The sequence below is a fragment of the Silurus aristotelis genome, assembly GCF_946808225.1.
Source record: "Silurus aristotelis genome assembly, chromosome: 11".
Lineage (NCBI taxonomy): Eukaryota > Metazoa > Chordata > Actinopteri > Siluriformes > Siluridae > Silurus > Silurus aristotelis.
Window position 1 is genome coordinate 21,507,297 of NC_139584.1, and position 27,997 is coordinate 21,535,293.

General features: G+C 40.3%; 1 protein-coding gene across 5 annotated transcripts in view; it reads left to right on the plus strand.

Moving 5' to 3' along the window:
- bsna (bassoon presynaptic cytomatrix protein a) overlaps positions 1-27,997 on the plus strand; it is a 105,981-nt gene that overhangs the window by 69,586 nt on the left and 8,398 nt on the right. For 3 of the 5 annotated variants that reach the window (XR_014535683.1, XR_014535684.1, XM_083554326.1), the window contains exons 4-10: positions 4,768-5,259; positions 6,460-13,050; positions 14,702-17,063; positions 17,487-18,271; positions 23,351-23,450; positions 24,814-24,948; positions 25,572-25,628. Coding sequence is in view for 1 of the 5 variants with exons in the window: in XM_083554326.1 (XP_083410452.1) it covers positions 4,768-5,259; positions 6,460-13,050; positions 14,702-17,063; positions 17,487-18,271; positions 23,351-23,450; positions 24,814-24,948; positions 25,572-25,612 (10,506 nt within the window). In the remaining 4 variants the exon portion in view is untranslated. Of the gene's footprint in view, positions 1-4,767; positions 5,260-6,459; positions 13,051-14,701; positions 17,064-17,486; positions 18,279-23,350; positions 23,451-24,813; positions 24,949-25,571; positions 25,629-27,997 lie in introns of all 5 variants that reach the window. The other 2 variants (XR_014535682.1, XR_014535685.1) reach the window with 2 other exon arrangements.

The window sequence follows — 27,997 nt, forward strand, 5'->3', positions numbered from 1 at the left end:
TGGTATGCACTTATCCATGCATACTAAACTGCTAAAAATGGTGTTTAAGGGGCATAATATCTTAATGACAAAATTCAGGCTGGTAGGAACATAACAGGTTAGTTCCTTCTCTGTTTATGTGATGATCCTCTTTAGATTGTACGGACATGTAGAAGGTAAATCTGAATGGTTCTATATTTCTTCACACCCAACAGTCCAATACTGATGGTTCACTGGAGCGGTTAATTGGAAGGGATCGGGGGTGGGAGCCGGTTGTCATTTAAACGTTCCCTCTCTCTCTCTCTCTCTCTCTCTCTCTCTCTCTCTCTCTCTCTCTCTCTCTCTCTCTCTTTCTCTCACACACACACACATGCACACAAACACTTTCTATATATATATATATATATATATATATATATATATATATATATATATATATATATATATATATATATATATATAGATATAAAATTGTTAGAGGCAATAAGCGGAGGAGGATGGAAAACTCGTTTTAAGCTATCACTGCTGTACACTTTGATCCCTGAACTTAAAATTTTTTACCTTTTCTTCTTTGCTTATCTTAATTTTCGTCACAATCTTCGCTTTATGGCTTCGCTTCGCCGCGTAACAAAGCAAAAAATCTACAGAGTGACCGCTCGTACCTCGGAAAACTCGTACATTAATGCACTCGTAGGTCAAGGTACCACTGTGTATATATATATATATATATATATATATATATATATATATATATATATATATATATATATATATATATATATATATATATATATTATAAAAAATTAATTCAGAACTAAAAAAAAACCTAAACTATCACATGTAAACACATGTAAAATAACCAAAATATGTTTTCGATTTTCAATTATTCAAAGTAGCCACCTTTTGCTTTTTATGACAGCTATGCACACTCTTAGCATTCTCTCAGTCAGCCTTATGATATAGTCACATGGAATGGTTTTCCAACAATCTTAAAGATTTCCTAGAGGTGTTGAGTACTTGTTGCCTGCTTTTGCTTTATTCTCTTATGGCAAACTCATCCCAAACCATCTCAACTGGATTTAGATCAGATGATTGGAGGCTGGGTCATCTGATGCAGCACTTCATAATTTTCCTTTTTGAACAAAAAACTCTCACCTTCCCATAACCTTAAGGTGTGTTTATAGTCAATGTCCTGTTTGAAAAAAATGATCCCAAATGAAGTGCAAACCAGATAGGCTGGTATGTCTCTACAAAATGCTGTGGCATGCATGCTGGTTAAAATCACCAACAGTGTCATCAGCAAAGTACCTCACACCATCACACCTCCTGCTCCATGCTTCACAGAGGGAAGGACACACTCAGGAACCATCCTTTCTATGTCTATGTCTAAAAAAGACACAGTGGTTAGAATAAAAAATCTCAAATTTGGACTCTTCAGACCTAAGGGAAATTTTCCACTGATCTAATGTTAATTCCTTGTGTTTCTTAGCACAAGCAAGTCTCTTCTGCATGTCATTTCAAAGTAATGGTTTCTTTGCCACAATTCCACAATGAAGGGATGACTGCCACAGTCTCTTCTGAACAGTTGAAATATGTTTTAAAAAGGCCACTTGAACTTAAACACAGTATTTTTGTATATCGGCTGTTTCTGATGCTGGTAATTCTAAAACTTATTCTCTGCAGCAGAGGTAGCACTTGGTCTTCCTTTTCAAGGACTGTCCTCATGAGAGCCTGTTTCATTTTTAGTATTTGATAGTTTTTGTGACTGCACTTGGAGATACATTTAAAGTTCTTGAGATTTTTGATTGACTGACCTTCATTTCTTAATGATGGACTGTATTTTTCTCTATTATTAACTGAATGCTTCTTGCCATAATATGGATTTGTTTCTGTGTGCTCCCTTTCCTCTGCATAAGCCAACTGATAGTCTAAAGCACATTAAAAAGAGAAGAAATGTAACATTCATTCTTGAGAAGGCACACCTGTAAATGAAAAAAAAAATATTCCAGGCGAACACAGTACCTCTTGATTCTGTTGAAAGAATGTTATGAGTGTGTACTAACAGTATATCATATCAAATGTTTAAGATATTAAACATATCCATATTAACATAATTTTCAAGATGCCATCAACAAACAAATATATTTGCAAAACAATTTAAAGCTGGAGCAATATAAAACAAGTTTTTGTATGTTGTAATTAAAGCTATTCTTATACTATATCCTATACTAGTGTCCTTACTAAACACCGTCAGCTTGTGTTAGTTGTTTTGTCTTCCATGCAACATGCAAATGAGGCATGTTTTGCTTCACCCATGTTTTTTTATGTTTTACATAAAAAAATTAAGCGCTTTAAAAATTCTAATAAGGTAACAAATCAAATTGGATTAAATTTTACATGATTTGCATTCAAATTTACAGCATATTAACACTCAATTCTCCAATTTTATATTGTTAACAATGATGTTGATGGTTATTTGTGTACTGTTAGTTAGATATTTCTTTGATCTGATATTAATAAGACAATTGGGTTAGGTGGAGGAAGGGAAAAAAGAATGATCAAAGTGACAGCCTGTAATTACATAGAACACTGCCAGCATTCCCCTTGCTCTTCCAACCCCCTCCCTTCTCTCTCTCTCTTTCTCTCTCTCTCTCTCTCTCTCTCTCTCTCTCTCTCTCTCTCTCTCATAGTTTTGTACATTCTGCTGTCATTTTTACTGTGCTAGTAAGGATGTAATCCTATTAAACGCAAGTGAACCGCCTGACATATGCACTGATGAGATACCAGAATACAACTTTGTTAATAAAATTAAAAACAAATTTAAATAAAAACTTTCCTGTTTTTAGTTCTGTACTCAGGATTGCAAGTCATCTATTTTTTTAATAAATAGATGACACACTTTAAATAAAAAAAATCCATTAATCATTTTTAAATATAATTCTAAATGTACAATGGATTACAGTTCATGGCCTTGACAGCATGTTCCAACAGTTAAAAATATATACTTTTTAATACTAAACCCAGTGTATATGCTTTTGTACTTTAATGTTAAGCTGATTTTAGAAATAGAATACAATATTCTGACATGATGACAGTTGCATGTTAAAGATTCACCTCTTTCAGTCTGCAGTAACCCACATCTATGGCCTATTTACTGTGGCTTTCGAAAGATTTCCTCAGATTTCCCCCTGGCAGCCAAAAAATTAAGTTGGCAAGATATTCTCCCCTAAAATAGTAACTGATATTAACCTTAGTGAACAACTAATTGCCTTACTTTCGTATGTTTATGAAAGTGTCTTTTTTTCCTTTTTCTCTCTCTCTCTCTCTCTCTCTCTCTCTCTCTCTCTCTCTCTCTCTCTCTCTCCCCGCTCCCTCATTTTCAGCATATCACAGATGGTGATTTGTAAGGTCTTTACTGCAGTCTATAATTAGCTAAATAAGTGATGTGAATTAGTGCCAGGTATTCACGACTGATTTTAAATAGACATTGACTTTGACATCTGAACAGGGGTTCACAAAATATAATAAAAAAAATTTTTTTCTCATGTTCTTAGTTAGCAAACTATATTTTCTGCGGTGGCCACATGTCTAGTTATGCAACTAGTCATGCAATTATGCAATATTTTTGGGTGGCATATTGGAACAAATAACTGACTTTTTCTAAAGCTTTAAAGCTTGTTAATTTTTCTTTTTTAATAGAACTTTAATTTTGCATTCAGGGTTTATTATTTGTATGTTCCTATTCAACAGTTCCCTTTTTTTTTCTGACACAGCACACATAATTCTAAAACTGCAACATGCTTATTATTAACTATAATAATGCAATGACATAATATGCAATCACTATTAAGCTATTAAATCTATTTTTTTAGAAACCTGATCAATTGATGATATAAACATTATAAACAATTTAAATAAAATGCCTGCTTGGTTAAATAATCTATAAAATAATATTTTATAAATATTAAAATAGTATAAATCAAATTAAAGCAATACACTTTTGTATTATATTGATTAAATTGATTAAATCTAATTAAAAAAGTGGTAATATTTAATTAAATATTTTACATTTGTTAAACCCCATTTGGGTAATACAGATTCTGTTCTGCTTATTTTAGCATACTTTAATAAATGTCTTCATTCCTTCCATCCTTCATTTTTTCACTCCTTAGATATACAAAATTGTCAGGATTTTCATTCTTTTAATAGAAATTTCTGAAGTAAACGCTGAAGAATCCATATTGCTAGATTGTCATTAAACTAGAACTGGCTGCAATTTCAAACATGGGCAAAACAAACGTATTTTGGCGCACGACAAATCGCATTTCCAGTACAGAAAAAGAAGCCACTGTCTCACTGCGTTAACTCTAGTTTCTTTTTTTTATAACTCTAGCATTGTTGTGTATGTTTTCAAGTTTAATATTATTTTAAAAATGTGCTAAAATTGCGAGGGGGAAACTAAACAAACTTAAGGGAACTCAGATTTGAAATATGTTCTGCTGTAAAAAGGATTGTATTCAGTGCACATGTGTGCTGAGCTAAAAGCCCTGTACCAAAAAAAGTTTGGTATGAATATGTGTACTGTTACACCTCTTAGTGGTAATAAATGTTGCACCTTGTCTGAAAGACATCTTAACATAAGTTAATGTTTTATTTTTGTATTTTATAGACAGAATGCCATACATTGTAATTATTTGTTCCACTTATTTTGTTTGTTTGTTTGTTTGTTTGTTTAACACATCTTCTTTATAAGTAAACGTTTCATTATTTTATTTATTTATCTTTCAGAAAAAAGAATGGCTCTGTCTTAACTGTCAGACCCAAAGACTAATGTCTGGTGGGCTGGATGACTCTTCTCTTCATGCTCCCTATCCATCTCCAAAACACCAAGTGGGCTCACCCCGGCATCAAGTTCATCAACAGCCTGCTCCACAGCCAACATCTCAAAAAGTATTCACTAATCAAGAGGAAGGTCCCAGCACAATGCTGCAACAGCACAAAACTCAGACAACTGAGGGAGCTGCTCATGTTGCTGCAACTAGTGTCAAACTGGCAGGAGATACAAAACCTCTCCTACAGCCCTCTTCGGCCCTTCCTACCACAACTAAATCTGTCAGTGAAACACAGAAGAAAGAAAAGGCTCTGCCAAAATTGATCAGTGAGCCTAAGCAGAATTCTGCTGCCAATGAAGACACAAAATCTATGAAAGGAACAGAACCAATTGTGACCACCACAACTAAGGATGAGAAAAGAGACTCTCAGCGATCCAGATACTGTGAGGTAATTTTCTATATCAGAGCATTGATTAATAGAGCAAAGTTTTCTGAATTCTCATACTTTCTAAGAAATAAGGCAAAACATTCCAGCATTATTTACAACTTAACGCATCTGGTAATTTGGCCCAGTGGAGTGCATTTGACAAATACCGAGCATGATTCAAATCTATTTAATTCAGTTTTATTTGTATAATTAGTACATTTCATCAACCATTTAATATATCTTCTTAATGGAAATATTGTAAAAATGAAACTTGGATATATTTTACAGTAGTCAGTGTGCAACTTGTATAGCTTTATAGATTTACTGTACACAGTACATGTTGGAATGCATGTTTCCCTCAATAAACCGTAGCTCAACAGCACCAGCAGCACTCATGCAGCCTCAGATCATAATGCTACCATCATGCTTAACTGTAGGCAAGATACAGTTTTCTTGGTACTCCTAACCAGGGTGTCAGGACACCATCTGAGCCACACAATTTTATCTTAGTTTCATCAGACCACAGGACATGGTTCCAGTAATTCATGCTCTTTTACAGGTTGTGTTTAGCAAACTGTTTGCAAGCACGCTCACAAGAATGCCCGCAAACAGTTTGCTAAAGACAACCTATAAAATATACTCTAAAATTTTTTATTTCTCAAGTATTGTCCATTGAGAAGCTATAATAAAATAGGATATTTAAGCAAATGTGTGTCCAATTTATTAACCTGTCAATTGGCATTAAAAAAGAAGCAAATAATGATTCTGTTGAGGTTGCAGGTTTTTGGACGCTAATTAAATATACATGTATTCACCCCTGTTCAACCTCATAAAGATTTCACTTATGTGAAAAGTCAACTTAAGTTGAAGTCTAAAATCTAAAATGAGATGAATACATTTTAAATATAGCTCTGACCCACCTAATACATGTAAAACATTTATTTAAAGCCGAGAGTAACTTTTTAAAAATAATTATGTTTTCCTAAATGCATGATTTTTAGCCTGAAACAACACTAACTTTTAAAGAGACTGATAAAAGTCTTTTTTCATAGTTACTCCTTTTAAAATAGAAAACTATATCATAAAAATTACTCAACAAGCAAGGTAAAAAGAAGTAAAAAGTAAACTTACATCGCTGGTTGTCTAAACCAGAATCAGTATAACAGTATAATCTGATCATAAGTGATCAGTTTCTAATTAGCATTTTTTTTTGTTCCTTAGGAAACAAGCAAAACAAACAGCACCCATGACCTATCACGGAGTCCGCAAAGTCTGAGTGACACCGGCTACTCCTCAGATGGGATATCAAGCTCACACAGTGAAATTACTGGCCTTATTCATGAGGAAGAAATTAAGTTAAGTGAGAAGAGTATGTCTGGGAACCTTACACCTCCAAGCCCTTCTGAAATAACTAAACTGGAGAGCTCCATGCGACCTCTTTTAGATTCAAAGGTTTTTTCCGAAGGAGAGAAAAGTTGGGACAAACAACGAGGTAGAGATCGGCACCTCAGAGACTCTGATGACAGAAAGCACAGGTCTCAATCAATATCAATTAGTCCAGAGCATTATGACTCAGATGAAGATCTAGAAGATATCATGGAAGAGGAAGAGGACCCAACTGACTGGGAGGCCAAACGAGAGCTCAGAACAGTAACTTCTACTGGAGAGTCCAAAAAAAAGAAAAAGGCTGAATCTGCTGACATAACTGATGAAGAGTTTATGCGAAGGCAGATCATGGAGATGAGCGCAGATGAAGAAAACGAAGATGAAGAGGATGAAGAAGAATTAGAAGAGGAGGAAGATGAAGAAGAGGAAGATGATGAAGGCTATGGTTACCAAAAGCAAAAAAAAATACATAAGCACATTAGTGACTCAGGGAAAGAAAAACGCCGTTTCACTCATCATTCAAGCAGCTTTGAAGAGGAGAGCAAAACTAACAGTGAAATCTACAAAGGATCAGCTGAGGAAGACCTAATTGGTTTACAAGGAGGTCTACGGAGATTCAAAACCATAGAGCTTAACAACACCAATAGTTACAGCCGAGATATGGAATTAAACAGTGAAAATGATTTGAATCTGGACAGAGAGCCTGAACTTGAAATGGAAAGCCTTACAGGTTCCCCAGAGGAACGATCAAGAGGGGAGTATTCCTCTACTCTTCCTCCTACAACTTCCAGCTACAACTCAGGAACATCTCCTACTTCTATATCCTCCATGGAGGATGACAGTGATAGCAGTCCCAGCAGGAGACAACGTCTAGAAGAGGCTAAGCAACAGAGGAAAGCCAGACACAGGTCTCATGGCCCCTTATTGCCAACCATAGAAGACTCATCAGAAGAAGATGAATTGAGAGAAGAAGAGGAACTTCTGAGGGAGCAAGAAAAAATGCGAGAAGTGGAGCAGCAAAGAATCCGAAGTACTGCCAGAAAAACTAAGCGAGATAAAGAGGAGCTGAGGGCACAAAGACGAAGAGAGCGGTCCAAAACTCCTCCTAGCAACCTGTCTCCAATTGAAGATGCATCCCCAACAGAGGAGCTGAGGCAAGCTGCTGAAATGGAAGAACTTCATCGATCTTCCTGCTCAGAATACTCACCTTCTATTGATTCAGAGGCTGAGGGGTTTGAAATGTCATCTAAGCTCTACAAGTCTGGTAGTGAGTACAATCTGCCTACATTCATGTTACTGTATTCTCCTACTGAAAAGCCAGAAACTACATCCTGTTCTACTACTGCAACTACCTCCTCAACTGGAAAGCCTCTAAAAAGTGCAGAGGAAGTTTATGAAGAAATGATGAAAAAAGCTGAGATGTTACAGAAACAACAGAAGCAGCAACAGCAGTCAGCACAACTTTCTAGCACCAGTGCCTATCAAGAAGATGATAGAAGAAATGGACAACATTATGAAGATGACTATGATTATATTGACCAAGAGGATGCGGGCTACGAGAATGAGGAGGAAAGTGATATCTATGAGGAAATACGTCAGACTTCACAAAACATTACCAAGCAGTTGGATGATCAAGTGGAAATAGATGTGTCTTATTCGGATAAACAGCTGCTAGACACAGGATCAGCTTTTGCTAAACTCCTGGAACAGAGTAGTGCCCTCCTCACCCCTGGCACTAGTCCTACACAACTCTCAGCCCCAGTATCGTTTTCTGAAACTGGAACAGGAGGACGAATACCTGATGTCAGAGTAACTCAACACTTCTCTAAGGATGGACATAAAGATAGAATTAGAAGTCATGCTAGCAAAAATGCAATCATACCTTCAACTGCTGCCACTACTATTACTGCATATGGAGTATACACCAGGGATGCTGTTCATGTCTCACAAACCACTACTAGTCAAACAATGACTTCACAGCAGTCCACCCTGTATGGCCAACATACAAGCAGCTCTGTCACAACCTCCACCAGTACAAGTGTGCCCAACAAAATAGCTGAAATCGCACAGGCTTATAATCAACGGGAGGGAAGGAGAGCCTCAGACAGAATCCAAATAAGAGATAGTGAAACACAACTTGAATCAGCAAATGAATTGCGTTCTCATAATGTCCATGCATACTACATAGGTAGTCCACCACGTTCTCCAACTTCACCTTCAACTCATATACAAGCCCGATCTCTTTCCAGGAAAACAGCTGAATTTTCAACTCAGACTTTCAGTCCCCCGGGGGTACCACCTGAATGTTCTGGCCCCACATCTCCTATTTTGGCACAGGCCACTCAGACACCTCATAGAGCTATCTCACCACGGCTTTTTAGACAACAGTCCTCTCAGGATGACACTTTTATGTTTATAACAATTGGATCAGAGCCAACAAGTCCGCCAAAGCCAGTTACAGTTAACACTGCCACCTCTCCTTTATCTTCCCCAACAAAGTTTAGCCACCCTTTATCATTTGATGCTTACTCACCACCTGTTAGCCCTCCTGACACACCACCACACCAGCAGTCACCTCTGCATAATTTCTTCAGAACCCATAAAGTTGAGAGAGTCAATGTTGGTACAAGCATGGTGACTGCTGCTAGCTCTTATGCTCGTGGGTCACTTTCAATGGAAAATATATCCCTATGCCGTATTTCGACAGTACCTGGCACTTCAAGAGTTGAGCCAGGACGAAAGACACACAGTGCAAGTGTGGCAGATCTAAGAACAGCTACAAAGTTATCTCCACTTATTATAACAGATCAGGAAATGGACTCAACATCTTTCATTCCAGAATCTCGAAAATATGCAAATAGTGCAGAAGGGAGCCCTGTTCGCCATTCCACAACTGTCCAGCCTCTCATAATGAACTTGAATGCTCAAGAACAGCAACATGTCATTGTTTCAACTGCAACAACAGTCAGTGTAACTGTTGCTGCCTCAATGTTTATATCACAGCCCAAGCATCCTGTAGTTTATGCTGATTCCCTTCAGAACAGAACAGACATTGGCCAGGGTGTGGGAACAGTGGTATGCCTTGTACAGAACAAACAACCAATCGACCCATCTATACCAAATATTGATGCCAAGCTTGAAGATTTAAGTATTCAACAACAACAGTTACTTAGGCAACAGCAGAAACTTCAACATCAACAGCAACTTTTAGAGCAGCAACTTCAACAACACCATCAACTTCAACAGCAAGCTTCTTCTTTTGCAAAGTTAAGTCTATCTAGTCAAGTTCCATTATTAAAGAAGGATCTAATTGTCACCCATACGAGCACTACCCCTGTGGTCAGTGCAATATCTCCAACTCTTGCACCTGAGTCTTATAACATTGGCAGTTCTATGGAGTTGAAAAATAGATCACTAGTTGAACCTCAAGTTATGATGGTCCAGATGGACAGTGCTGCACAAGGAAAACGTCTGACACAGTTAATTAAATCAGAGGACAGCCAGGGTGCAAGGGATCTAACTGGGCAAATCAAGAAAGAGAGTCAAGTTGCTTGCTGTGATGTAGTTTATAATTTGCCTTTTGGTGGTAGCTGTGTGGGTGGACCATTTTCCCCAAAAACGATGGGAGATGAGATGGCAAATGTTAATGAACCATCAAGGCCTCCTTCTGCACCACCACATCTCTATGAAACAGAGTCGAAACAAGATAAACAAATATATCATGATTTCACTTTGAAATCATACACACTTCCTTTTCCTGGCCGGTTACAACCATCCTTGTCTGAGACCAACCTTGCAGAAGCAGGGCTCCGGTCTTACTCTTCTAAATCTGATATGCAAGCCCCTGTAGAATTATCAATGGATTTGAACTCAGTTAAACAAGGCTATGAAGGAGCATTTCTTGGAATGGGACTTCAATATGGCTCCTTCACAGATCTTCATCAAGGTGATGTGGTAGCTCCAACTCTCCCCATTCGCAGATACAGTTCCCTTTCTAACATAAGTTCAGATTATGGATACTCATCCTGTGACCTTTCTAGTTTACCGGAATCTAACCTTGCCCAATATAGTGCCACTACTGCTAAAGAGATTAGTAGAATGTGTGCAGCCCTCAATTCAATTGATAGATATGGCAGCCACCCTGATCTCTTGCAGCTAGGTCGAGGAGGTGGTCCACCAGGCAGAATTAATCTGCAGCAGAGTATAAGACCCAGCTTTATATATGGTCCAGAAGGAAAGCCCTTTTCCCAAGCTCTCACCAGTCTCATTAATGCAAGACAAGCAAGCCTTAGAGCCATGTATCCTTCAGCAATTAGATCAGCAGATGGTATGATCTATTCAACTATCAACACACCCATTGCCTCCACTGTGCCAATAACAACTCAGCCAGCTTCTGTACTGCACCCCTTATTAAGAGGTGTTTACAGACCATACCTTACACCAAATATGATGCCAGTGCATCTGGCCAGCCTCAATAGAATGCCTGTACCCTCTAGAATGTCTCTCACAGGACAAACACCTTATCGTTTTCCAACACCTACCCATGTTCCTGTTACAACTTCTGCTGAAAATGACCCAGTCGCAATTACCACAGAGCAGGATGCACCTATATATCTTGGAAAATCTTCAGTAAGCTCTATGGGTACTGGGACATCTGTAGCACCAACCCTGCATTCTGCTGTACAAAGTAGCCTAACCACAACAAAGCCAACTCACATAGTTGCTCCAGTCAACACAAGCCAGTCTCAGGAGCAGCCATTAAACCTTTCTCAGCCCCATCTTCATATACATGGTCTTTCCCACAGTCAGCTTCCACAACTATGTGTTTCATCACAGCCACCACCTCCTCCACAATCAACTGCAGCTTCTGCTTCAACTTTAGGAGGTCTTTCACAGGAAAAAGAGATAGAAGAAGAGCACCTCCATCGGCAACAGGAAACATTATTGCAATTAGAGAGAGAGAGAATAGAATTAGAAAAATTGAGGCAGTTGCGTCTACAGGAGGAGCTTGAGAGGGAACGTGTAGAATTGCAGCGGAATCGGGAGAAAGAGCATATGATTGTGCAACGGGAGATTCAAGAGTTGCAGACTATTAAACAGCAGGTTTTACAGCAGCAACAGGCTGAGAGAGAAAGTCAACTGGTTATGCAAAGAGAGCAACTAGCTCAGCAAAAGCAGCAGCTTGACCAAATACAGTCTCTGCAACAGCAGCTTCAGCAGCATCTTGTCGAACAAAAGAGACAAAAGACTGCATCTGTAACTACAGGAACTAGTACCCAACGTATATGTGACCAAAGTGGTAAAATTATTCAGCCAAAAGATATGCTCCCAGATTTACAACATGGCGATATTCATGTGCAATCTAGGTCACTGCCCAACTCTGCATCGGAGATGTGTCTTAGGCATAATGAAGGGCAAGCGGATAATAGGTCTATGCGAAAACAAAGATCAATGCCCCGTCTACAGGATGGTATTGAGGGAGAGGTAACAATGTTTTCTCTGCCCTCAAGAATTGTAGACAGCAGTGTACAAACAGATGACGAGGATGAAGAGGAAAGATATCTAATGTCTAGAAGAAGAAGGACTAGGCGTAGTGTGGATTGCAGTGTTCAGACAGATGATGATGAGGATAAAGCGGAATGGGAACAACCTGTCCGAAGAAGGCGTTCTCGGTACTCCAGGCACTCTGAATCAGGTGCTGATACTAAAACTGAAACTTCAACTCTACCTGCCAAAGTTGCATCATCTAGTATTGCTATCCAGACTATTCAGGATTGCTCTTGCCAAACAGAGACAGAACAGCTAGGAAGAATATCCCCAGCAATCCATGTCACTGTTTCAGATCCCAACAAAGTTGAAATTGTCCATTACATATCTGGTCCAGAGAGAACCCAGAAGGGGCAAAGTTTAGCTTGTCAGACTGACCCTGAGTCCCACTCTCAAGGTGTGGTGGTTCCACAAATTAATGTGGCCACCACCATTAGTCCGTATTCCAGCAGTGCACAACTTGTCGGGTCATCAGATCCACTATCTTCTCGTCAACAGGCTGTTTCAAAGTTTGAGAGATGTAAACCAGATCCTTTAGACATTGGCTACCAGCAGCATCATCTGCACAATGAGTCCTTGTCTAGTGTGATTCGGCAACCACCCAAATCCCCTCAGGTGTTGTATTCTCCTGTATCTCCTTCATCACCACATCGCATCATAGAAACATCCTTCTCATCAAGTGAGAGGCTGAATAAAGCCCATGTTACTCCACAGCAGAAGTCATATACAGCCGAGTCACCACAGAGGCACCAGAGTTTACCCCGACCAATGAAGAATGTTCAGAGATCGCTGTCAGATCCCAAGCCCCTCAGTCCCACAACTGATGAACAAACAAAGGCAAGGATATCCCTTTACCAGCAACAGGCACTTCAAAGTCAGGTATGTATGCATATTAGTTATAGGTAATCAAGTAATCTTAGATTTTTTGTACGAATGATTAAAATGTCATCTTATCCTCTTATAAAGTAAAGTGAATATGTTCTAATTAGTTTAAATTTGTATTAATTCACATGAACAGGTTTTTGCTACTCATGGAAAATTCCAGATAATTCATTTTATTTCTTGGTTAAATTAAACTAATTATGATAGTTATTATTCTTCCAATTGTCTGATGTTGCTGATTAGTAGATATATGTTGGTACTTTAAATATAGATAAAATAATATTCAAATAAATCTATAAACTGTTGATTGATATGTGGCTTGTCTAATGAGCAGAAAATACAAATACAATAAAACAAATACAAATAAAATAATATGCAGTACTGAGTAAATAATGCAGTAACAAACGCCACAACTAATCACTTTACAAATTGTTATGCTGTTCTTATTGGAATAAGGAGGTGGGTCAGTGTGCATGACTTCTTTAAAAATAATAATGCTTTACCATGTATTTTCCAAATTCGTTTGGCATTATAGGAGAAGACCCAGAACTCTTATATTGGCACATAGTACTGACTCAAATAGTGCAAATAATTGTGCCACGTATATGTTTAATAAAGATACTTTTATATAAAACTGTGTTTGTTGTGTTTGCAATTGTTTTGTGTCTATGAGAGCAGAGTATTTGATTTAACATTTTAAGAAAAGAAAATCAAAAGGTTTAAAAATAAAGGCAATATTTTACAGTTTTCTTTGCTGATATTTAGCAAGGGGGCAACCATTATTGGAGGGCACTGTGTATAGAGCCTTGTTCATTTAATGAACTTTAGAGTATTAATATGGACACTAAAGAAACTCAATTAGCATTTATAGCCAGACAAATACTTACATATAGTATTGACTGTGTCACCAATATAGATGTGTAGAAAAAAGAATACACGTTCAACAATATCATTGTAAAAGCACTGTGAAAAAGGTTTTTCCTACTAAAGAAGAACTTTGTGCATGAGTTCTAAAATAATGCAAACCCTAATACAGGTTAATTGTTAATTAACCATCATTTGGTAAATTTTACCTATTTTATTAACTTTCAATATGCAGTATTTATGACTGAAAGCCATTCACTTATATAGATGTGGGTAAATCTAAAAATAGCTTTTTTTTTGCCAGCTATGACAAACCAAACACATTTGTGCTTTACTTTTCAACTGCTAACAATTACAACAGATTATAATAATGAGTATTTTTGGAAAGAAATCATACATTTCTTGCAGTTTTAAACTTAGTTAATGCGTTTTTCAAATAAGGTTACCATTACTCTCTTCTTCTTTTTTAACCTCTTAGTCGTCGGGGTTGCGCAAGCGCAACCGATAGCCCAGTGTTCTTAGGTGTTAATGTTTAGCAATAGATTATAAACAAACACTATTTTTACATTGTAGTGTTTAGACCCAAGATTGGGAAACACTTTCGATTATTTTGTTGATAGAAAAGGGCAAGGAACAAATTGATGTCAACACTATGAGTTCTTGACACTAAATAATATTTTTAGTCTTGTTATTTCAACAGAATATCTAATACTGTACTGTGATTTGAGCATGCTTTTTACCCATCCCCTCTTCCTGGCCCCTTTATCTATCTCTGCCCTTGCAGTTGATGGCACTCCAGCAGAGCTCCCTCCTGAGAAAGGTTAAGCGAACTTTGCCAAGCCCCCCACCTGAGGAGACTCAGCTATCAATGGTCACCCATGCCCTGCCCCAGATGTATGTGCCCTCTCTGCCGTCTCTGAAGCTGGGTTCTCGTCCAGGACTAGCAGCCAAAGCCAGCCTTCTGAAGGACTTGACTCATGAACTAAAGGCTGTTGAGCAAGAATCCACCAAACTAAGAAAACAACAGGCTGAGTTGGAGGAAGAAGAGAAAGAAATTGATGCCAAACTCCGATACCTAGAGATGGGCATTACACAAAGGAAGGAGACTCTTGTGAAAGAAAGGGAGAGAAGAGACATAGCATACCTGCGTTGTATGGGTGACACAAGAGACTACATGTCAGATTCTGAACTAAACAACCTTCGGTTGGCAGCTGCAGCCACATCTGAGAGTAATGGGCTTCTGACCAGACCAAGCACAGCACCACACAGCCAATTTGCCAGTGAGCTAAACAGTGCTGCACAGTTTCCCCCTGCATCATCCTTTGTGTCATATCAGTACCCTCAGAGCCAATCAACAGCATCCAATCTACATGCTTCTACATTCCAAAGCACTGGATTCAGCCAGCCTCCATATCCTACAGTCTCTCAGGCACAGGCTCTACCCCAGCCCACACCCCTACAGACCATGCCTCATCATTCTACCCTACCATTTCATGCTCAAGGGACTTTCCCCTCCCAGAGCTTTCCACTTAGCCAACCACCTTATCCAACAGATCATACAATGCTACCTCAAACTGGATTCCAGCCACCTTCTCTACCACCTGTGGGTCAAACTCCTTACCCAACCCACACCACACCATACCCGAGCCAGGCCCCACCTTACCCGGTCAGTCAGGCAAGTACATACCAGCCACTGGCAGATATATTAACTGTCCATCAGAGGCCACAGCAAACCTCACTGGCTGACCTTGAACACAAGATGCCCACTAATTATGAGGTAATAAGCAATCCTTCTGTTGTAGTAACAACCACTGCCCAAGATTCAACATATAGCCAATCTGGTTTGGTTCCAACTTACGGTCAGTACAGCACAGCCGTGGCAAGTACCTATGGGCCATACTCCAGCCCAGTTTCAAGTACGTATGGTGGATACTCAACTACCACAAATTCATATGGGCCATATACAACCACCTCGGCAAATAGTTATGGTCAGTACACTACAACCACACCCAATACCTATGGACACACAACAACCACAGGCAGTTCCTATGGACAGTATACCACCAGTGTTGCCAACACATATGGACAGACTGTGCAAACACTTTCTGATCATATGCACTCAGTGGACAGTCCATCTACTTATACAGGTGATGGCCTATACAGTTCTTCCAGCCTGGAGCAGAATGCCCCTCGCAATTATGTAATGATTGATGATATTAATGAGCTAACCAAAGAGGGCATGGGCACCACTTCAGACCCACACCGCAGTGAGAGCTATGGGCGTCATGGGGGTGATGGACTCCACACACGAGGGGGGAGCTCCTACAGCAGACCAGAAGACGAGCGTGATGCAGAGATGTACGACCATCACCATGGCAGGGGTAAGAGCACTGGCAGCTACCAAGCGCGAGGGCGAGATACGCATGGCCGGGTAGTGGGCAGCAGTAGCATGGGTGGGGGATCCACATATTACTATGATGACTACAAGCATGCAACAACCACAAGAGCAGCCCAGAGGCACTCCTCAAAGACCCTGGCTCCAGTTGTCATGTCTACCAAGAGAAGCAAGCATCGTAAGCAAGGCTTAGAGCAGAAGATCTCCAAGTTCTCTCCAATTGAGGAAGCTCATGATGTGGAGGCTGATCTGGCCTTATACACCATGAGCACCTCTGCTACAAGTGGCTATGGTACAGGTTCTCATTCACGAAAACTCCAAGATGAAATCTATGGGCTGCGACAAACCACGTATGACCCACATCAGGGCAACTATGATGATGAACATTTCTATGGCTATGGCAGGTCCCGCTCAGCTGGTTATGGCATGGATAAGATTTCTCGGGACACAGGCTACCGGAGCAGATCCTATGAACGGGACTACACAGATCGTTCATACACAAGCAGCTATGGCCGAAGTGGTCGTCCCGCATTGCGCTCTCAGTACTCTGAAGAGGAGAGCCCACTAAGTCCTATGGGAAAATTCATGGGCAGTAGGCAGGCCTGCTACGATCCATCTTTCTCATATGGCTCAAGCCACTCTCTTCCTGATGTTCAAGACCATATTCGAGACATGCCACGGACCCATGTCTACAAACCCGATGATATGTACATTATAGACGATATGTATTGCGCTGTGTCTGATAGTGAAGGTAATTGGCTGCTGAATGCCAAAGACACTGTCTACTTTAAACATCCCCCACCCAACCAGACAAAGTGAAATATCAGATATAAAGGAGTGAAAGCCCAGTGCATGTCTGTGTCGTGCCTTCAGGCAACCAGCTTTCCTCTGTCTGCCTGTCAAGTTTGCATAAGCTTTTGTCTTATTTTGGTGCATGCCTACCTATGGTGCATTTTGTGCATGAGTAGCCAAAAAGTCTGCAAATTGTGAAGTGTTTTTGTTTAAACAGTTATTTTTATTTATGTTGTTAATTTTATTTGCTTTGCATGTTTATTAAGCAAATTTTCTTTTCTGTTCTCTTTTTGATTTAGATTTTTATTTTTTGCATGGTCTTGGCATGCATGCTTTTTTGTCAATGAAATATTGATTGAGATGTACTTTTGATTTTCCAAAGCCTACAATCTTGGCCAGGAGGAGACTGACTGGTTTGAGAAGCCGCGAGATGTCCGTGGTTCCCGCCACTATAGCAGCAGCCATTCCTCTTCTGGGAGGCGTGGCCATGTCAAACACACATACCATGATTACGATGAACCTCCAGAGGAAGACCTTTGGCCACAGGATGATTATGGTCACTCCCGTCACACATCTTCTCGAGAGCACCGACACCATAGCAGTGGAAGTTCTGGTAGACACCCTTCCTCCCGCCACTGTGATGAGCCTCGTTCTTCTAGATCATCTCGCGCTTCAAAAGACCCATCCTCACGACATGACTCCCGTTCTATGTCTTCTTCTTCAGCAAAAAGAGGAGACTCTCGCGCTCAGGGCTACCACTCCTCTGATTATTCCCGTGACCCTTCTGGGCACCACCATGGCTCACGAACTGGGAAACAGTCTTCCCACCTCCAAGGCACTTCCAGCAGGAAGCAACAAGACCTCCAAGGCCACCTATCATCTTCTAGACAAGTGAGTTCAACTGGTTCAGCACAAAGGACTGCAAGTGGACCCTCAAACTCAAGCAGGCAGCCTGGGCCCCAGCAAATTTCTGAGGCACAGCAGAGCCAGCGAACACAGTTACAACAGCAGGCACAGATATCAGCAACTAGGCCTGGACAGCAGACAGCTGCAGCAGGCCCTGTGCCATCACAGCAAACACAAGTCCAGCAGCACCAAGCTAAACCTGGCCAGACAAGTCCCGCAACAAGGGCACCTGCTGCAGGAGTGCAACCAGCACCTGCTACAGTGAGTAGTTTTATTTAAATATGATCTATTGAATCTTAAATAGTCTCAAATCTTTTACAAACACTTCAAAAAACCTGATTATCATTCATCTACAACAAAATTAGTGAAGATAGGCACTGATTTTGAGTATATGTTTTTGGCTGTCAAACTTTACACAAAGGTGTTTCACTAAAGTTGCAATCAGTGTTTTGCACAGGACAATGTATAGAACTGTTATATGCACTTGATAACCAGTGTATATGCAATTCGATGGCCAGTTTTACATATGGCAAGATCTACTTGTAATAAAAGTGAAATAAAATGTGTACATAAATATTTATCACATTATGACTGTTCTGTACAGTCATATTTAACTGCTAAACAATAGCTCATCATAAATCTTATTTAATCAAGTTTATCTTGTTGGCGTGCTTGTAAATCCCTAAAGCATCCCTCCCTAATAACTCAAACACTGAATACATAAAAAAAAAAAAACATAATGTATATACAGTATACAGTATATAAAAATAGTAATATAACATTTATAATATTATATAACATAATAATCACAATTGACCATGATAACAGCCTGAAAATGTTGGTAATGTGGATGGTAATGTTCCACATATGTAATCATGGATATGTGTCAGCCAATGAGGCCTTCATTTAAGTAATAAGCTAATTTACATTATAAATGTGCCACAAAGAGTTGCCCAGGATGGGGAGTTTTTGACAGACATGCTTGTCAAATTTAATTGGCACACTAAGGCTGACAAAATATGTAATACAAGACAAGTCATTTTAAATGTATCTAGCATGAGTGGTCCAAGGCAGGTGCAAATGAATACTGTAGGTTTCTTTATTTCTTTTTTTTCTTTTTTCTTTTTTAGCAGATGCTTTCTCTGCCATCTATGACTCCATTAAAACCAATTTTCACTATAACCACTACATAAGAGTCTTACGAGTTTTTATAGTCGATCTTCTTTTATCATTCATGTTATCTTTCGTCTTACCCTATGGAAATAAATTTTACAGTGCTCATACAGTAGTTGTAACCTAAGTCCAAATGTTACCTTATTAATACTGTATTTATGCTATATACGTTCCTTATGTTCAAAGTCACAATACAGTGGAACCCCGTTGTACGAGCATAATTCGTTCTTGAAAATTGCTCGTGTGTCCATTTGCTCGTATGTTCGAACTAATTTTCCCCATAGGAATAAATGTAAAATCGGTTTAATCCTTTCCGAGATCTCTTATTTCTGCACTTAAAAAGTATTTGTAGCCTGGTTTTAAAAACAAATACACCGCAAATTATCGTAATGTAAACATAATTTAACACTTACTCATGTGATAGTGGTTGATTGCGAGTGTGAGACGCACAAAACGCTCATAACCTCCTCGGTTTCCATGGTAATTCTATTTACTTTTGTTTTTACAGCACCATCACTGATTTTCTGGGAGACATTTTTCAAGATTTCTAGTGAAATAGAAATATAAAACTAAAAAAAGTTACTGTGGGAGAGCATATGAATACGGGAGCCACTTTTATTTATTTATTTTTTTGTGTCGGTCTGCTTAGTGCCCCACGCAGCACGTCTTTGGTGCATACACACGCGCGCACACACGCTTTCCTCCTTAAATGCACCCTCCGATCACTTGAAAAGAGAGAACAATCATTAGGTCACATTAACTTCAGGTGAGGCAATCCCCTGCCTATCTGCTCCCGGACCCGCCCTCCATTCACAAACCGCCGCTCGGACACGCCCCCGCTGCCACAGGTAAGTTTTTGCTGCACTGAACAACTGGAGCGACCGAGTGATACGTCATCAACTAAGCGACTAATGCGACCCTCCGCCGAAAACGGGGAACCGGCAGCGTGGGTTTGCTCGTGCTTTCGAAATTTGCTTGTGAAACAGAGTAAAATTTTGCGAGCAAGGTTGCTCGTATCTCCGTTTGCTCGTACTATAGGTTGCTCGTACAACGGGGTTTTACTGTACTCTGAACTGATTGAATATTCTGGGCTGCCTATTTAAATGAATAAAATTACGTATGTACTATATAGTTCACCCCAATGGTGGGCAGATTTTACTTAAGTAAAAACAACTCAGCATAGGTTCCTTGGTAGCTTGTGAAACACATGTTCCTTTAAGCAACCAATCAATGAATCGATCAATCAATTATCCAATAAATAAATGAATGAATTAATTAAAAGGTTATACAATGCAAAGAGATGGCACAAGTTGGCAAATCCAATCAGGCCCAACACAGAACTTTCGGGGATTATAAGATCTGGTGACAGACACCGTCTCCAGGTTATGTATGTAACCATGGTTCCCCTATAGGGAATGAGACACTGTGTCAACAATGCTTTGGAAACGCTTCTGTGCTGTCCACGCTCTGAATGGCATGCCTGCAGCGCTTTCTTCCCTTTTCAGAAGCTAGCGCTGGAAGTGCTGCAGGGATGCTGGCAGTGTGGCCTAGAGACGCAGAGTCTTATTCCCTCGGGGAAGCATGACTACATACGTGACATGGAGAGGTTGCCCTTCAGAAACTCGAGCTGCAACAACGCTTTGGGAACAAGTGTCCAATACCACCAAACTGCCCAGTCCCTGCTTAGTGTGGAAGTGCACAGCTAGGTCAAAAGACAGAGGGGCTAGGAGTAGCACTGAGGTCTAGGTTATAAAGTCTGACAAAGGTCAGTGGGTTGGACCAACCTGCAGCATTGCAAATGTCTTGGAGAGAAACTCCAGAGGACTAAGCCTTAGAGGCTGCCACACTTCCGGTCGAGTGCGCTCTGACCCCGAAAGGAGCAGGGTGACCAGAGGACTCGTAGGAGGTAAAGAAAAGCACTGGCCATGCCAGGAGTAAACTCCAGTAAAAGGGGGGCCACAGAGAGAGGAAATGGCTAGGAGGAACACAGTCTTGACTGTGAGGAACCTTCAAGGCACCCCGGCCAACAGCTCGAAGGGAGGCTCCGACAGGGCCTCTAAAACGACGGGCAAGTCCCACGCAGGCACTCTTAGTCGTGCCAGGGGCCTCAGACTCTGGGTACCATGGAGAAAACATGTCAGCAACGGGTTTGTACCCAGTGGTTTAAGGTGGAAGCAGCCAACCCTTTGGCGAACTGTTACTGAAGGAATTCAAGCACTACGCCAACTGGGCAGTTAACTGGATCTAATTGGTGCAGATCGCACCATGCCATGAATTAAATTCAATTCAATTCAATTCAGACGAGGATGGGTTCCCTCTTGAGACTGGTTCCTCTCACTTTTTCTTCCTTTGCCATCTCGGGGAGTTTTTTCTTTGCCACAGTTGCCACCGGCTTGAATTAAATTAAATTGAATTGAATATAGGAGACCACAGTGGTGTTGTCCGAACAGACCAACAGATGATGGCCTCTTAGGTCCAGAAGGAAGTGCTTCAGAGCTGAAAGCACGGCCAGCATATTTGGCAATTGATGTGCCACAGCAGATGGGGCCCTCCCTGAAGACCTCTCCCCAACCCATGAGGGAAGCATCCATCGTAAGCATTACGCAATGACCAGGAACTCCCAGCATGGGGCCCTGAGCCAGGATCTCGGGATCTTTCCACACATCTAAGGCATGTAGGGTTTGCCGAATAACCTTGATTGTACAGAGTGGATAGCCCCTTTGAAAGAACCCTTGGGTCCTAAACCACCTTTGAATGAGTCTCATGTGCAGGAGGCCAAGTGGAACCATGTTGGGCGCTGCTGCCATCAGCCCCAGCAGTCTCTGCAACTGCTTGACATTGATTGACTGGCCTTCTTTCACCCTCCTGATGGCCATAAGGATTGACGCAATGCAGGCGGGAGACAACTCCGCATGCATAAGGGTCAAATCCCACACAATTTTTAAGTTAGTGGTTCTCTGTAGTGGAGAAAGCACACTAATTTTTTGCCTTCAGTAAACCAAATTCCTTCATGTGAGCAAGAACGACATCTTGAGTCTCGATAGTAAGTGGTTCAGCAGATGTAGATCTAATATAGGATGCAACCCTCCGTTATTTATGGGAACTATGAAATACGGGCTGTAGAACCTGGACTCCCTGTCTGATTAACGGCCCCCTTTTCTCAGGAGAGTGTTACATCATGTAGCTTTTGTCTACAGTATGCAGGACCCACAAGACACGTCTGGCAGGGCTTCCCAGGCCAGACACCAGGGAATAGATAGCTGGCTAGCATGTCTCCAACACAGGGCACCGACCTGTAACCACACCCAACAATGTTCGAGTATAGGGAAGCCCTAGGACTAAGACGCAGGCCGAAAATGGCTTAGCCCAGGGCCTGGACACCTCAATATGTAGGTCCAGAAAGATGGCGAGATTGTGATGCAGGTTGCAAAAAGGGCTCATCAAGGTTGCTGGACGGGCAACCCCTGCTCATTGGCCAGCCACTCTATATCCAGCTTGGATACAGCACTGGTCACAACCCACAATAGATTTTCGTAGCAAACGGGCTCACGGAGCGTAGCTTCCTGGTCATGACATCACCCCGCTGGTGACGCAGCGCTTTCAATTGGACTGATTACACATGTGATTCAAAGCGTGGACAATGCGGAAGCATTTCCAAAGCATTGTTCACGCAGCTCGAGTTCCTGAAAGGGAACACAGTACACCTTGTCTTGGAAAATGTACATCTTGATGTGTCAGATATGTTTTGTTGAAACAAACATGACCTATACAATATTAGGCAGTTAATTTTTTTTTTTAAGCTAAATGCACAAAGAACAACAAAAAGTAAAACTGACTATTGAAAGAGTTTGGTGACTTTTTTTTGCCCTATTGCCCATGACTTCAACTTACTAGAATACAGTTTCTCTCTAACTCATTAAAATTAATTTTCTTTTCTTCATTAAATCACAAATGTTGTTTTATTATTTTATATAACATTTTAATTTGACCTTTGCTAACTTTTTCATTTCTGCTAGTACTTTTGGTGATCCATTTGCTTTGGCTTGCTTTCTGCGTGCATGAAACCCAATTTTAATACATCACTGGAAACATTAAATAGAATTAAGTGTTGTAAAGTTATGAGTTGGTTTCTTTAAATGACAATGACATTTATCTGGCCTCTTATAGACCAAGCCAGAGCCTGTCACAGCTCCTGTTACTGCAATTGGAGCAAAAGCAGCCACCCCACAACCTGCCAAAGCAGCCCAGCCCCCAATCTTGGGGATAGGTAAGTGTATAGACATGAAACACACATGTACACACAAACACACACACTCACCCACACAAACATTTGTATGTATTTTCCAGTGTGACTCAGTACTAGCACAATACGATTCCAATTATTTGTCTCAAACTCTGACTCTGTTTTATTCAAAATTGTGGTACTAGTTGGTTTTAATAAAATGGAGATAATGTTACTTGATTAACTTTTAGGATAATTATTGGGAATATGTATATCCCACACCCACAAATACCCAGAAATATACAATGATTCATGCATATTGATTAAACATTGGCATTTACTGTATATTCTTCAGTCATAAGCCTTAGTTTTAATATAATACCTGTTGCATGACAATTTGTGTTTCAGAAGGACATGTGACAAATTGACACCTTTATTATAAAATCAGGATTTTTCTTACATTTAGAAATAGACTTTATGTGGTAGGGAAGAAGACTGCAAATATACAGTGGGGGAAATAATTATTCAATTAATAATCTTCTGCTGATCCCCTACAATAAAAATTAACAGTCTAGGTTTCTATGGTAGGTTTATTTTAACAGAAAAAGAAAGAATATAAAAAAATTTCAGAAAAATAAAATCAATTTCTATTATATATAAATGATTTTGTATTTGATCGAGTGAAATAAGTATTTTAACCCCTACCAACCCGCAAGAATTCTGACTTCAACACACCCAAATCAGTCCTGTCCCTTTAAGAAAGAACGATAAATATCAACTCATTATGTGTATAAGAGACCCCGTATAGGATGATCCGCTGTGGCGACCCCTAATGGGAGCAGCCGAAAGAAGAAGAAGATGTGTATAAGAGACCCATCACAGATTCAACCTCTTTAATTCAAACCTCTCCACCACCATGGGCAAGACCAAAGAGCTGTCAAAGGATGTCAGGGACAAGATTGTAGACCTGCACAAGGCTGGAATTGGCTACAAGACCATCAGCAAGAAGCTTGGTAAAAAAGAGACCTCTGTTGGTGCGATAATTCGAAAATGGAAGCAATACATGATAATGTCATGTATGATGTCAATCGCCCTCGCTCTGGAGCTCCAAGCAAAATCTGACCTCATGGGGTATGGATGATTCTGAGAAAGGTAAGGGATCAGCCCAGAATTAAATAGGAGAAGCTTGTTAATGATCTCAAGGGAGCTGAGACCACAGTCACCAAGAAAATAATTGGTACCAAACTAAGGTCTCTTTACTCAAATGACAATGACCAAAAACACACGGCTAAGGCAACAATCTGATGGTCTTGTAGCCCATCAAATTATTCAAAATATTATTTTCCCCCACTGTATAGTATACTGTAATATTTGTGGTATTACTAAATTTCCTTTTTGCTTTCTGTAGGCTCCAAGCCAGTTCCAAGACCTGGTGGAATAGGTAGTGCTGCTGCCGCTGCTCAGCCTGGTATGGAAGGAGAAAGCGTGTTCTCAAAGATCTTGCCTGGAGGTGCTGCAGAACAGGCAGGCAAACTTGGAGAAGGTAAAGTCATTTAAAGTTATTTGTGTATTCGAACAAGATTTAGAATACATATTTCATTAGTACTTTTGGAACAGTCCATTAGTCCCCTCTTTTCTGTTAACTTCCACTCTTCTAGGAACGCTTTCCACTAGATTTTAAAGCATGGCTTTGGGGGTTCCTTATATTCGGACATTAATGAGACCAGGCACTTAAGTGAAAGTCAAAGCTTTACAAATGAACAGTTTAACAGGGCTACTTCACTCTTTGTAAATGTATCTTTTCTTGAACTTTCCTTTCTTAAACTAAGTTGGTTCAAGGAGTAAAATAAATGTTTTTAAATGTGGAAGCTATTTCAAACCTAAATTAATTTAACAGTCCTGTTTTTAAATAATATAATATTTAATGTTGTTGTGGGCAATGTAGTTAATCGTTGATTTATTAATGACCATATCAATTAGCCATAACTATTTATTCCTTTCTGCTTAGTCAATGGTTAGTTTCCTATGCCATTTAGTGTTCTAAAGTGTTACCATATGTGCTTTTAATATTAAGCCTTTGAGCTTTGGTCTTTGTATGAGTTTGTTTTACTCATCTTCTTTCTACCAGTTTTAATTCCTTCTTTTTATGTTCTTTTCCATGAACAGCGATTTCTGGGTTTGGAAAAAAGTTCACGTCTCTCTGGTGAGGCAGTGCAATTTAAGGTAAGTGACTTAAAATACAAGAAGGAAATGAAAGATGAACACGTAATGAGATCTGTTGTATATGCCTACAAGAGTGGCTTTATGGCACCATGTTTATTTTACCATAAATCATTTTAGTGTTCATTTATGGGAATATACTGGCAGCTGGGTACTGTGTTCTTACAGGACTACTACCATAATCAACATTTACAATACAGTACTCTATTACTATATACATTGTAATATGTAATTGCACAGTATTGTACAGTACTGTAATGAAACAGCAGGAATATATTGTATTTTTACAGCGGTATGGTGTGATTACTTCTTACCATACTGTAGATATTTGTCAATAAATAACTAAAAGAAAAATAACTTTGATACTTAGAACAGTAGGTATTTAGACAGATGAACAAGTAAGAAATTAAAAAGATATTCACATGTAAAGTGAAATCAGCTTCATCATCGATAATGTTTATTATAAAAAGAATTGAAATGGCCATTAAATGAAAACAGTTAACAATATGATAACAATTTACTTTTAACATTCTTACAACTGTAAAGAGATAATATAACTGAATTTAGAATTAAGATGTTTTACAAAAATATATATTTTCAAAAAACCTGGAAACTAAAATTGTAAATATCAGAGTTACTGGGTACAATTTTAAAAACTTTTGGGAGTGAATTGTTTGCACTGGACAAAAGTTTATTGTTCCTAAGGTCAAACTTTACATGGAAACAAAGTAGAAATGCGAATTTAAAAGAAAATCTATAATGGCTGACTTAACCTATTGAAACTTCTGTGAATAATAATTTACCTCTCTTCTCATGCTTCACAGTACATTTGGCCTCACAGAAATATCGTTTACCTAAACGATATTTCTGTGCAGTGTTGTTCCCTTTCAGTAACTCGAGCCACGACACAACGTTTTGGGAATGTGGCCGTGTTGTCCATGCTCCGAAATAATGTGTGCAATCAGTCAAATTTGGAGGCAGGCTGTCACCGGCGGCATGACGTCACAACCAAGAAGCTATAAAATGCACATGGAGTGAAGCCGGCATTAGCGCTCTGTGTGACATTTTTTGTTGTTTTTCTGTCTGTCAAAAAAGTAAAAATGAAGGCATCAAAAAAATCTAAGCACGCTTTTCAACCTGCCTGCAGCCTTTGTGTGGCTTGTTTGGGAGCGGAGAATGCCATTGGCCGGTCCATGGCCACCCTAACATCCAGAGAGACATCTTTGACAAAGCCGTGCTGCTGGGCCCGCCAAACAGCCCCATGAGAGCAGCAGGGGGCTGTTCGGCGGGCGCAGCCCCAACCTAAACCCAGCACCTCCCACCAGAAAGTGGTGAGACAGAGTGTCGCAATGCGCTCTCCCCCTGTAAGCACTCTGGTCCAAAGCTCCATGAGGTGACAGATCTGAGGACTGTCATCTTCAATATGAGGGCTTCAAACAAAAGAGGTCATGACAGGATCTTCTGGGTGGTGACTGGAAGGTGTGTAGCACTGCCTTCCTTCCCCTTGCCACGAAATGTGTTTCAGAACACGGCCAGATCCTGTGAGAGCTCTCATTGGTTTCCGCCCGGTGTCATTGCAGAACAGGAGGTCTTGCCACTAGAGCTGCGTCAGGTCACTGCCCCCGCTCTAGGCATACCGGAGGCCAGTTTTGAGAGACTGATACCCTTAAGAGACCACCTTCCAGATTGGGAAGCTCTGCCAGATGAGTCTCGATGGGTCCTGTGCATCGAGACTGCCGGGAATGCCGGAAAGAGTGTGCTTTATCAATGACAGAGCACCACCTATCACCAGCTTTCTCCTGCCCGCATTTCATCTATCCTTACGGCCGTCAGAAAGGTCAGAGAAGGGCAGTCACTCACTTTGTGCTGGGGGCTCTATCTGAGCTCCCCTTCGAGCCTTTGGCTGAGGCTTTATGGAGACACTTGTCAGTTAAGACTGCGTTCTTGCTGGCTATCTGCTCTCTGAGGAGAGTTTTTACAGAGGATTTACGGGGCCCTCTTTGTGGCCCCCTCCTTTCTGGAGTTTAGTCCAGGCATAGCCAGTGCCTTTCAGCAACCTAGAGCGGGTTACATCCCCAAGGTGCCCTTGGTCATCCCACGACCTGTTAGGCTCTAGGCATGCAATCCTCCTCCATTTTAGACCCCAGACCAAGAGAAGCTTGGGTTAGGGTTAGAGAAGACTGGCTAAGCACTGGACTGCTATTTATCTCCCTGCTTATAAGCAGACCCTACAAGTCCTCTGGTCTCCCTATGCCATTTGGAGTCGGAGCACACTCGACCCAGAGTGTGGCAGCCTCTAAGGCTTGGTCTTATAACCTCAACCTCTGTGCCACTCCTCTGTCCTTTAGGCTAGCTGTGTTCATTCACACTAG